The sequence below is a fragment of the Odocoileus virginianus genome, chromosome 30 (assembly GCF_023699985.2).
Source record: "Odocoileus virginianus isolate 20LAN1187 ecotype Illinois chromosome 30, Ovbor_1.2, whole genome shotgun sequence".
Lineage (NCBI taxonomy): Eukaryota > Metazoa > Chordata > Mammalia > Artiodactyla > Cervidae > Odocoileus > Odocoileus virginianus.
In genome coordinates, this window is record NC_069703.1 from 5682144 (window position 1) to 5695376 (window position 13233).

Consider the following 13233-nt stretch of genomic DNA (forward strand, 5'->3'; position numbering starts at 1 on the left):
AACATAGGTCTTACAACACCTCCAGGTGAAGGAGACTTAAAGAGATTGTTCTGTTCAACAGCTAGTACGTTTTCTGTGTGCTTTTGAATACTTAAGAATTATCTATTTCTTCTATAGTATGTAATTCAGCTTTCAGAATTCCAAAGAAGGTGTGAAGTCTGTCTTAATCTGAGCTAAATTCTTCCAAGCTCTGTCATAAACTGCTCATTACTGCAAACTAGGAAAATTACAGAAACTAAATCTAATTCCTGTTAGTTTTCATGCCTCTGGAGCCAGACTATTTGTGTTTCAATTTTGGCTGTGACCTTGGGTGTGATCCTTAACCTTTCTGAACCTGAGTTTCTTAATCTGTCAAAATGGGGATAATACTATTATTAGGAGGTTGTTGAGATTAAGTAAGTTAATACATGTAAAGCATGTAGCACATTTTTAACTTTTATTGAATTCTTAGTATCTCAACTATCCCTGGAAAAAGCCTGTTAAGCTCCTTTCAGAGGAACGGGGTGCATTAGCTCTAAATCCTGGTACTATCTCAGGCCAGCCCTCTCTCCCTCAAAATTAAAGATTTGTCCTTGTCCTTTGCTTTTGGGCAGACCTCAGCTGGGCGTATCTACCCACCAGGTTTGTCTCTCAGTGTGCATGGCTTTTATGCCTGGACTGCCAGGGAGCAGACCTGTGGTCTTATCCTGTTAGTAACTTTGACAGATTTTACAGGTCACTTGGTCAGTGTTGATACTTGCCTGCTCACCACACCTCTTGATTAAGGTCTCGCAGTAATTACCCATACCTCAATTCCAGCTTACATGTCTCTGCATAATCGCTAACCAGGCCTGCCTGGAAGTGTTGCAGTTGGCTGTAATGAGTCTTGAGGAAAGAGGTCGATATTTTACGACTTTTTTTTTTTTTAATCTGAGCTATATCATTAAACCTATTGCCATTCATTGCTGGCAGTATGTTTTTGTTCTTTAAAAATTAACACTTAATCCTCAATAAAAACTACCCTCTAGCATTACCTCTTATTTTTAGAGATGTGCGTATGAGGGTGTGTCTTATATGCCACACCATAGATTTAAATTCAGATCCCGTTTTAACCCATGGCTTCATTCATTGTGTGACCTGGACAGGTTCTTAGCCTCTGTGGCCCTCAGTGCCAAGGGGACCTTCGCTGTGGAACTCCCCTGAGGGTTCCCAGAGCCTGCTGTGCGTGCTCATTAAAACAGTTACTGTAACTTCGTAAGTTAGAAACTGACCTGTTTCATGCCTCTGCTTTCCTCCTGTTACGGTGTAAGAATAGTGACTTGTCACTGTGCTCCCCTGCCTAGCACAGTGCCCATAGGTAACAGGTGTTTAAGAAACCTTGGCTGGGTAGAACACAAAGAGCGTCATGTGTGTCTTGCCAGACTGAGACTCAAGTGTGATATTGTGAGTCAAGCGCCAGTCACAGGGCCAGCATACCGCATCCCTGTGTAAACACCATGCTCGTTTCCTTCTCACACTTCCTTATGTTAGGTTTGTGTTTGCCATTTCAGCCTTTAGTGACTAATGTTTAAAAATTTTTATTGAAGTATAGTTGATTTATAATGTTAATTTCTGCCACACAGTAAAGTGAGTCATGTATTCTTTTTCCTGTTCTTTTCCAAACTACAGTTTATGACAGAATGCTCCCGTGCTGTACAGTAGGACCTGGTTGTTTGTCCTGTATATAACAGTGTGTATCAGCTAACCCCAAACTCCCCTCCATCCCTCAAACTCTCCCTCCGCCCCTTTGACAGCCACAAGTGAGTTCCTATGAAGTCCATTACCACAGGCCATCATGAAGGGAGAAAAGATCCAAATGTGGGAAGTTTACTGTTCTGGGTTCAAATTAAATGACTAGTCTCCTCACTTTTTGTTGGTATTTTAAACATACATTTTCAAGTGGTAGCTCCAGAAAGAAGCAGAATTATTTCCATATACAACTAGGATTTTAATGACTTGAAATTAAACAATGTATTAAATATATTCGTTCTTAAAACTCGGATGACATTTAGTGAGTGTACACTTGTGAGGGTGACAGGATCGGTTCCATCTGCATGGGCCCATGTCATACTGGTTGTTAATAGGATAAAATTCTTACTTACCCATCTGCTTGTAAAATAGCTTTGTTGTTGTTGTTCAGTCGCTAAGTCAAGTCTGTTTGTGACCCCATGAACTGCAGCACGCCAGGCTTCCCTGTCCTTCACTGTCTCCCAAGAGTTTGCTCAACCTCTTATCCACTGAGTTGGTGATGCCATCCAACTGTCCCAACCTCTGCCACCCCCTTCCCCTCCTGCCCTCAGTCTTTCTCAGCGTCAGGGTCTTCTCCAATGAGTTGGCTCTTCACATCAGGTGGCCAAAGTATTGGAGCTTTGGCTTCAGGATCAGTCCTTCCAATGAATATTCAGGGTTGATTTCCTTTAGAATTGACTGATTTGATCTCCGTGCTGTCCAAGGGACTCTCCAACACCACAGTTCAAAAGCATTGCTTCTTTGGCATTCAGCCTTTTTTTATTGTCCAGCTCTCACATCCATACATGACTATTGGAAAAACCATAGCTTTAACTATACAGACCTTTGTCGGCCAAGTGATTTCTCTTCTTTTTAATATGCTGTCTAGGTTGGTCATAGCTTTTCTTCCAAGGAGCAAGTGTCTTTTATTTTCATGGCTGCAGTCACCATCTGCAGTGATTTTGGAGCTCAAGAAAATAAAGTCTATCACTGTTTTCATTGTTTCCCCATCTATTTGCCATGAAGTGAGGGGACCAGATGCCATAATCTTGGTTTTCTGAATATTGAGTTAAGCCAACTTGTTCACTCTCCTCTTTCACTTTCATCAAGTGGCTCTTTAGTTTCTCTTTGCTTTCTGCCCTATGAGTGGTGTTATCTGCATATCTGAAGTTATTGATATTTCTCCTGGCAATCTTAATGCCAGCTTGTGCTTCATCCAGCCTTGCATGTAGCATGATGTACTGTGCATATAAGTTAAATAAACAGGGTGACAATGTGCAACCTTGACGTACTCCTTTCTCAATTTTGAACCAGTCCGTTGTTCATGTCCAGTTCTAACTGTTGCTTCTTGACCTGCATGTAGGTTTCTTAGGAGGCAGGTGAGGTGGTCTGCTATTCTCATCTCTTTAAGAATTCTCCAGTTTTTTGTGATCCACACAATTAAAGGCTTTAGCATAATCAATGAAGTAGAAATAGATGTTTTTCTGGAATTCTCTTGCTTTTTCTGTGATCTAATGAATGTTAGCAATTCATTCTGGTTCCTTGTATATTGCTAAGATTATTTAAACAAAGGATAGTTTGAGTTCATCATTCCACAACTCAGAATCTGAGATATTCACTCATTTAAATGGTCTCTTTCTAATTTCTGGTGTTCCATCAATTTTCTTAAGTCTAGGGCCTGTTTAAATGATAATTTAAATTACTGCCTTAACATCTACCTTATGTTAGCAAAAAAAGGAGGACATTATTTCTAAAGTTTATTTAAAAGATTAATAGAATTATTTATGCCTTTGCCTAAAAACGGAAATTTTATTGGAGAAATTTTACCATTATTTTAAAAATTTGTGTAAGAGACCCAGACTGTCCAAGTTCTTTTAAAAAAATAAAAGTCTTCAACATACCAGGAACACAGAGTGTTTTTGAGTGTTCTTATGTGTAATAGCACATTTTTGGTTAAATCTAGCTCTTGATTTTTTATAAGCTTTATCTACACTTTGCAATGCTTGATTTATAGGACTTGGAGCTGAATTTTAAATTTTAAATAGTTAAGCTTTTATTTCAATAGTTGTATGGTGTAGCTTTGTTTTTGTAGTGTTATTGGCCATCCTTGTGATATATTTTCTGCTGAAGACTTGATCAAAACATAGCCCCAAATGTTCATTTGTGGGATGATTTTACGTTTTTTAGATCATAGTTTCTAAAATGTTGTGTTAAAGGAGGATGGTATGTCTTACATAAATGAAAAAAATTAATGTTATGATAATATATCATTACTAGCCTCCTGTTTATTGCTAGCAATCTACATTTCTGTTAGGTTACTTTGTAACTAATACTTAATTGGTCTTAATGCTTTTAAAAAAATTGCCTTGGTGGGAGCAGCACACAGTGATTAAAAGTGAAACTTTAAGAAACTGAAAGTATGAATATGTATAAATAAGTATGAAATAAATATTGATCTGATGTGACAAATGCCTGGATGGCCATACTAGTCAGTAACCCACTGATCCCTAATATTGGGTATACATTTTTATATTGAATGTACATAATTTTATAGTAGAACTAGTCATTATAATTTTTTCATCTTTTTTTTTTAAGCCTAGAGTGTCTGAAATGGCTTAATTCTTCTAGTTGAGGCAACTACCAAGAAGAAGACAGTGCTTCAGACTAATGTGATCTCTTATATGCTATCATGAAAATATTTGAACAGAGGAAAAAATGAGCTACATGTTATATAGTAATCTAGTTTGGAATGTGTTTTTACTTTTATTTGAAAAATATTCACAATATATAAGATGAAATAGAGTGCACCACAGATTGGCTATGTTGAAGACCGTGAGGAACGTCTCTTGTATAAATTAATATTCCAACATATATGTTTTTATCTTTAAAACTTGCTTAAAGTTGAATGTAAATTCTTTGGCTTTAAATGCTAAAAAGGAGCCTTGTTCTGTTATTCACAGATTAAGCAAATATAAGCCAGAAATAATGATTTTGTCAGTATAGGATATTTACCAACATTAACAAGACTTTGAACTCAAAATTAACTGCCAATGACCCATAGTGCAGCTAGTTAGCCTATGTGATTAAGAATGTGTGTGTTATCCCTACCATGAACTTATGAAGATGATTTTCACTTAATGGCAAATATCAGTGTTTTCTGTTATTAGGATACAACAGTGGAACTGATTGTGGAAGGTAAAAATTTCCATCTTCAGTCACTAGTAGTGTTCCTCAAGTATACCAATAAGGTCCAAAATGTAATCAAGAGAATCTGTTTTATACTTATTTCCTCTGACAAGGTGAGGAAAAAGGAAAAAAATAACTGTCATCATTAAAGCTGTTTTTAATGATTAAATATGTAATTTCGTGAAATGTAGAGGCTTCAGTAATGTTTTTCCTAGGTAACATTGTGTTGAGTACTTTGTCAAATAATGTTTCCAACAAGCATTTATTTTGCTTTTTCAGTTTTTTTTTCCCTCACTGCCTTTTAACTATGGTAACTGAAGTGTCTTCTGTTGTCCAAGTGGTTGTCACCATTTTCTTAAGGAGCTACAGTTATCCCTCAGTATCCATGGAGGATTAGTTCCAGGACCCCCACAGATACTAAAATCTGTGGATACTGGAGTCTCTTATATAAAATGGTATATTTGCGTATATTCTAGACACATCCTTCCATATACTTTAAATCATCTCTAGATTGCATATAATACCTAGCATGATGTAATGCTATTGTAAGGAGTTGTCAGTTGCCCATATGTGGCAAATTCAAGTTTTGCTTTTTGGAACTAACTGGAAATTATTTTTTTCCTGAATATTTTCCATCCGCAGTTGGTTGAACTAGTGGATATGGAACCCTATGGATACAGAGGGCTGCCTGCATGTAATCCTCAAACTGCCTATCTGTAACCACTAATAAAACCATCCACATCTGGCTTAGATTGCAACTACAAAGGGATAATTTATGTAACAAAAATAGGGTTAGGAAACAAAAACAAACTCTGTGACTCTTAAGGCGCTCACACTTCCATTAGAAGTTCCCCTGTGTGTTGCAGGGCTTCCTGGGTGGCTCAGACAGTAAAGAGTCTGCCTGCAATGTGGGAGAGAGACCTGGGTTTGATCCCTGGGTCAGGAAGATCCCCTGGAGAAGGCCATGGCAACCCATTGCAGTATTCTTGTCTGGAGAATTCCACAGACAGAAGAACCTGGTGGACTACAGCCCATGGGGCTGCAAAGAGTTGAACACAGCTGAGCGACTAACACACACACATGTGTTGCATATTACACTATGATCAGCTGCCTAAAGAAGGACAAAGAGGCAGCAGGGGCAAATAAATATGAATCCTGGATTTACCACTGTGGAAATAGTAAGGGTATAAATGCTTGTTTAAGAAGAAAAATGATTACTCATTCTATGTCTAGAGATACTGATACCTGTGTTTGTTTTATTAGCTTGCCCAACAACAGGTGGAAAACGTCTTGGGAAAAATTACTGACAGTAAAAATAAACTGGCCTATGAAAAGGGAAAACTTCAGGTATGAGATTTCATTTTCTGATTTTTTTTTCTAATTTTCTAATGCCAGTGGTGAAGTTAAATATTGCTGGACTTTGAAGAGGACCTAGCTTGGTCATTTACCAATTCTGTAACTTTGGACAAGTTTTTAAACCTCCATAAGCTTGGTCCCTTATTCAAATCCAGCTGACCTCTATTTACACACTTATAAAATAATGCTGAAACCTAAAAGTGTGATCCCAAGGTTCATTCTGTGACAGAATGAAACTTTATTATAATTATTTTATGCATAGTTATTTGCTGCCAATGTAGAAAGCCTATGTTCTGTGTCTTTTTATTGAAGTTCTGTTGATTTCCAGTATTATGTTAGCTTTGAGTATACAGCAGTGATTCAGTATTTTTATAGATCATACTCTAAAGTTATTATAAAATATTGGCAATATTTCCTGTGCTGAACAACAGATTCTTATAGCTTATTTTATCCATGATAGTTTGTATCTCTTAATCCCTCACTGCTGTCTTGCCCCTCCTACCATCCCTCTCCCCACTGAAAACCACTAGTTTATTCTCTGTATTTATTGGTCTGTCTCTGTTTTGTTATTTTCATTCCTTTGATTCTTCAGATTCTTTAGGTTTTAGATATAAGTGCTAACATACAGTTATTTGTCTAACATTTCACTGAGTACAGTATCTTTCAGGTCCATCCATATTATTGCAATGGCAAGATCTTATTCTTTTTTATGACTGAGTAATACCCTGCTCTGTGTGTGTGTCTATGTCTGTGTGTGTCTGTGTTCGTGTCTGTGTCTGTCTGTGTCTGTGTATCTGTGTGTGTGTGTGTGTGTCTGTGTGTGTATCTGTGTGTCTGTGTCTGTGTGTGTCTGTGTGTTTCTGACTGTGTCTGTGTCTGTGTCTGTCTGACTGTGTCTGTGCGTGTGTCTGTGTGTCTGGGTGTGTCTGTGTCTGTGTGTGTCTGTCTGTATTTGTGTCTCTGTGTGTCTGTGTGTTTGTCTGTGTGCCTGTGTGTGTGTCTGACTGTGTCTGTGTGTGTCTGTGTCTGTGTGTGTGTCTGTGTCTGAGTGTGTCTGTGTGTGTGTCTGTGTGTGTGTCTGTGTGTGTCTGTGTCTGTGTGTTTGTCTGTGTGTCTGTGTATGTGTCTGACTGTCTCTGTGTGTCTGTGTGTGTCTGTCTGTGTGCATCTGTGTGTGTTTCTGTGTGTGTGTCTGTGTGTCTGTGTGTGTGTGTCTGTATGTGTCTGTGTGTGTGTGTCTGTATGTGTCTGTGTGTGTCTGACTGTGTGTGTGTGTATCTGTGTGTGTGTCTGTGTGTGTGTGTCTGTGTGTCTGAGTGTGTCTGTGTCTGTGTGTGTGTCTGTGTGTGTGTGTCTATCTGTATGTGTCTGTGTGCGTCTGACTGTGTGTGTGTATCTGTGTGTGTGTGTGTGTGTGTGTGTGTCTGTGTGTGTCTGACTGTGTGTGTGTGTCTGACTGTGTGTGTGTCTGTGTGTGTGCCATATCTTGATGCAATTGTCTGTTGATAGGCCTTTAGGTTGCTTCTGTATCTTGGCTATTGTAAATAGTTCTGCTCTGAACACTGTCTATGTCTTTTTGAATTAGTATTTTCATTTTCTTAACGTACATACCCTGGTGGAATTTCTAGATTGTGTGTTAGTTCTTTTAGTTTTTGAGGCACCACTATACCACAATTTACATTCCCACCAACATTGCCCTCGGGTTATCTTTTCTCCATATCCTTGTCAACGTTTGTTATTTGTGGTCTTTTGATGTCACATTCTGACAGGTGTGAGGTGATATCTCATTGTGGTTTCTATTTGCATTTCCCTGATGATAAGCAGTGTTGAGCACCTTTTCGTGCACCTGTTGGCCCTCGGTATGTCTTCACTGGGAAAATGTCTATTCAGGTTTTCTGATCATTTTAAAAATTTGATTGGGATTTTTTATATTGAATTGTATGAACTGCTTATATAGTTAGAGTATTAACCACTTATCAGTCATAACATTTGAAAGCATTTTCTCCTATCTAGTAGGTTGTCTTTTCATTTTGTCAATGGTTTTCTTTGCTGTGCTAAGGCTTTTAAGCTCAATTATGTCTCTCTTTGTTTATTTTTGCTTTTGTTTCCTTTTCCTTAAGAGGCAGATCCCAAGAAAGATTGCTATAATATATGTCAAAGTGTGTTCTATATTTTCTTCTAGGAGTTTTATGGTTTCAAGTGTTATGTTCAAGTTTAATCCATTTCAAGTTAACTTTTATAAATGGTGTAAGTTAGTGGTCCAGTTTTCCAAGCGCAGTTCACTCAGTCATGTCCGGCTCTTTGCGACCCCATGGACTCTCTGGATAAATCTGTGCGCTGATGCAAGAGGGCTGTTAAAAGTCCCGTACTGTGATTGTCCTGTTGTCATTCTCTCCCTTTACGGCCTTTAATATTGGCTTTATATAGTTAGATGCTCCTATTTAGATGTACCTATTTAGGCATATGTATGTTGGTGAACATAAATCCAATTCTTCTGTGGATCCCTTTGTGCCGTTTGTCTTTTGTTACAGACTTCGTTTTAAAGTCTGCTTTATCTGCTCTGCTTACTGCTACTTCACCTTTTTTCCTCTTCCATTTACATGAACTGTCTTTTTCCATCCTCTCACTGTGTGTGTGTGTGTCTCTGAGGTGAGTCTCTTGCAGACAGCGTATAAATGGGTCTTGATTTTTATCCAGTCAACTGCCCTGTATCTTTTGATTGGAGCATTTAATGCGTTTCTTTGTAAAGTGATTATTGAAAAGTGTGTACTCATTGCCATTTTGTTGCAGTGCCCCTGGTCAGTAACGTCCAGTAACAAAAGACACCTCAATACATCCCTGGTCCATGACGCGTTGTGTGTGCTCCTCCCCACGCCCACAGCAGCAGCCTTCACGCTGGTATGGAGCTGCTTTGGGGCAGGAGGGAAGAGCAGGAGCCTGCAGGCTGGGGCGGTCCCCACATGTCGGAGTTGTAGTTTCGGCCCCCGCCCCCACTTTGACACACCCTGATTGCGGTTACCCTCCCCCTCTTCAGGCACAGGGCTGGGTTTGATCGGCTCCATCTCCCCCAGTTGCTCACTCTCCCTGACAGTGCCAGCCTTTGCCCCAGTGGGGAGCTGCTCCAGAGCAAGAGGGTCTGGAGCTGGCGTCTGGTGTGGGCTCGGCACCTGTTGGGACCCCAGGCTATTCCGTTGGTTTCCTCTGCCTTGTTCCTAGGAGTAAGCAAGCCTGCGTGTGCTTTTAGGAGTGGGGTCTGTTCCTTACAAATCTCTGGTATGGCCCACTGATTTTCAAACCAGCTAATGGGACTCATCTTTCCAGTGTTGGTCCCCAGAACTGGGATTCCTAATATGTGGCATGAGCCCCCAAATCCCCAGGGAGGATCTCTGATCCTGTGATAGCGCTTTTTTTTTCTTTGTCTCTACTAGGGGCACACATCCTGACCTGATCGTGTCTCCCTTCCTACCAAGCTGTGTTTGTCTTTCTTTATAGCCTTGATTGTAGACGTCTTTCTCCAGGTTCATTTGTTTTTAACGAGAGCTGCTCCACATATAGATGTATTTTGGATTTATTTGTAAGGGTAGATGAGCTCAGTGTTGTCCTACTCCACCATCTTGGTTTTTATCACATATATTTTCTTTTTTGCTGAATTTTTCTAACATTCCTAAAAAGAAATAATCCTGGAAATTAGGTCTCAAGGCAGTGCAATTGACTTGAATGCATAAAATGATTCTTTAATCCCCTGTTCTTTAATTCCACTGTTCTTTAATTTAATGTGGGTTTTGCCTCTGTAGTATCCACAGAGCAGGAAACTTGCCACTAATATGATTAAGTCTGCCTTAAACCAACTTTGGTAGAAACACTGAAGTCTGAATTAATGCTTCTTAGCTTCAGGTACACAATAGAGTCCTCTGGGGAATTTTAAAACCACCTCATACTGGGAAGTGTATGATGTCTGCCATTTACTTTCAAATGAATTATTTGAAAAAATTAGTTTTTTACATACATAAAAGAAGTGATAGATGGATATATGATAAGCGAGTATAAGAATGTGAATGTTTAAATTTGGGTGGCAGGTGTCTGTATGTTTAAACATTTTCAAAATAAAAGGGGAAAAATCCCCATGAAAAGGCTTGCAGTCCAGAGCAATTAAATCAGAATCTCAAAGAGTACGTTATATAGGCTTCAATACTTTTTAAACCCCCCCCCCCCCCCCCCGCCGTGATTCCAATATGCAGCCATAGTTGAGCACTGGACTGAATGCTATGAAGCAATATCTGGTTAGGCTTGGCAGCTATAGAGCTGATAGAATAAGTAATCTCACTAGAGACTTGCCATGCACCTCAGTGTTAATCTTATCTATTCAAGGGACTTAGCCATCGGGTTAGCAGACATGATCCAGCTCAGAAACAGGAGAGCTGTTTGACCACTATTTGCATGCTTTTAATTAATACTTTCTGGAGGCAATGATACATTTAAGTATAATCTATACTTGTGTAATCTTGCACAAGTCTTAATTTTCTTGAGCTTCATCTTACCTATGAAGTGAGCTGGGGAAACACACCTCTCTCAATTACTTTCTCACTAGAAAAGACTGTAACAGGCTGGATATTTAGATTATTACAGGCACAAAAGAACTTTCTCCTTTGTGAAACTAATGTTCTCATAGAAGCTGTGGCCCAGAATATTGACCTTCTTTTAGCTTTCCCAGGAGAAATGAAGTATATTTTTATGTGTGTGAGAAAAATCACAAATACTCATAGGCAACTTGAAGCCAAACCTTTTCTGGGTGTGGATTACATTTTAAGGTTTGTTAGTGAGTCTGATGTTACTTATCTAACATTTTAAACCTCAGTTACATGTTTGAGATTATCCTTATAATCTTAAGGAAAATACGTGCATTTTTTCTGCCTATATTCCTATAATAAGGGCCAAAGTGTTTTGATAGTCTTTGAAAGCTGAAACACTTTTGAAGCTATTGATTCACTGGTGTTTTTATGTCAAGCTTTGTGTTGAAACACTACGAAGATACTGATCTCATCAGCCCAAGGGAAAGTGCTCTCATATAGCATATTGGTGGTGGCGGTGTTGTTGCTAAGTCATTACGCCTGAGCCACCAGGGAAGCCTGTATAGCACATTACTCTTTTAATTGAAATATAGTTAATTTACAGTTGTGTGTTACTTTCTGGTGTGCAGAGAGTGATTCGGTTATACATACACATTCCTCTTCATATTATTTTCCATTATACTTTATTACAAGATACTGAATATAGTTCCCTCTTCTGTACAGTGGGACCTTGTTGTTTATCTGTTTTATACACAATAGCTTGCATCCTCCGATCCCAAACTCCTAATTTAGCCACCTCCTTCACTTTCCCTTTTGGTAACCAGAAAGTTTTGTGTTTTTTTTTATGTTTTTATACCTGTGAGTCTGTTTCTGTTTTCTAAATAATGTCATTTCTATCATATTTGGCTCAGGTGGTAGAGAATCTCCCTGAAATATGGGATACCTGGGTTCGATCCCTGAGTTGGGAAGATCCCTTGGAGAAGGGGAAGGGTACCCACTACAGTGTTCTTGCCTGGATAATTCCATGGACAAAGGAGCCTGGCAGGCTACAGTCCATGGGTTCTCAAAGAGTCGAACACAACCAAGTGACTTTCACTTTCATATCATATTTCAGAGTCCACATATAAATATCTATGTTATTTTTCTTTTTCTGTTTGACTTCACTTAGTTTGATAATCTCTAGGGTGATCCATGTTGCTACAAATGGCATTATTTTGCTCTTTTTATGACTGAGTAATATTCCATTGTGTGTATGTGTGTGTATGCATGCACCATTTTCTTTATTCATCTGTTGATAGACATTTTCGTTGCTTTCATGTCTTGGCTATTGTAAATGATACATTATTCTTGCCAGGTAATCTAAAAAAAGAGCTACATACTAAACATAATCAAAATAGTTTGTTTTCTCTCAATTGGATTATAATTAATTAAAATATTATGTATCAACTATATTAGATAAGAGATTGCATTTTTAATAATATAAATACTGGGTTTCAGATGTTAATATAGACTGTCAGAAACTGCTGCCTCACATTCAAACTTGATTTTGATTTGATATTTTGTGCTGTATACTGTTACATTGTCTAAGTATGTCCAAATGTATTTATCCTTTATGTTGATGGATATTTAGGCAGTTTTCAGTTGCTTACAAGCAATGCTTGTATGATAAATTCTTATACTTGTCTTTGTACTCACATCCAAAGAGTCTCTAACTGTAATTATTAGGAGAATTACTGGGTTGTAGCCTGCCAGTGCAGGAGACATAAGAGACACAGGTTCGATCCCTGGGTTGGGAAGATCCCCTGGAGAAGGAAATGGCAACGCCCTCCAGTGTTCTTGCCTGGAAAATCCCATGGACAGAAGGAGCCTGGTGGGCTACAGTCCACGGGGTCACAAAGAGCCTGACACGACTGAAGTGACTTACCATGCATTCAGGGTGTACGTAAATTGAATTTTACTGGATTCTCTCAAATTTCTCCTGAAAGTTTAGAAAGCATTCTGTATAAGAGAATGTAGAATGACAGTGTTATGAATCTTATAAAGTAGACGAACCTCATAAAATAATACTACATGATGTTTTAAAAGTGAAAGTGTTACTCACTCGGTTGTGTCTGACTCCTCGTGACCCCAGGCTGTAGGACTGTGGCCCGCCAGGATCCTCTGTCCATGGATGTTTAGGGATACATTTATAGTAAAATTATTTCAAAGGAATAGGAATGATAAACACCAAATTCAGAATAGTAGTAAACTCTAGGATGGCAGGAAGAAGTTTGTTGGATTAGGCTACACAGAGGTATGTTTGTATGTTTTATTCTTTTTATGCTGAGTGATGGATAGATGGGCTGTTACTATATAGGTCTGAAAGATTTCTGTCACT

General features: G+C 38.7%; 1 protein-coding gene across 5 annotated transcripts in view; it reads left to right on the forward strand.

The window, feature by feature from the left end:
- CCDC150 (coiled-coil domain containing 150) overlaps nt 1-13233 on the forward strand; it is a 94473-nt gene that overhangs the window by 51235 nt on the left and 30005 nt on the right. For all 5 annotated transcript variants that reach the window (XM_070458482.1, XM_020891813.2, XM_020891812.2 and 2 more), the window contains one exon: nt 6196-6279. In XM_070458482.1, the coding sequence (XP_070314583.1) occupies nt 6196-6279 (84 nt within the window). The remainder of the gene's footprint in view (nt 1-6195; nt 6280-13233) is intronic.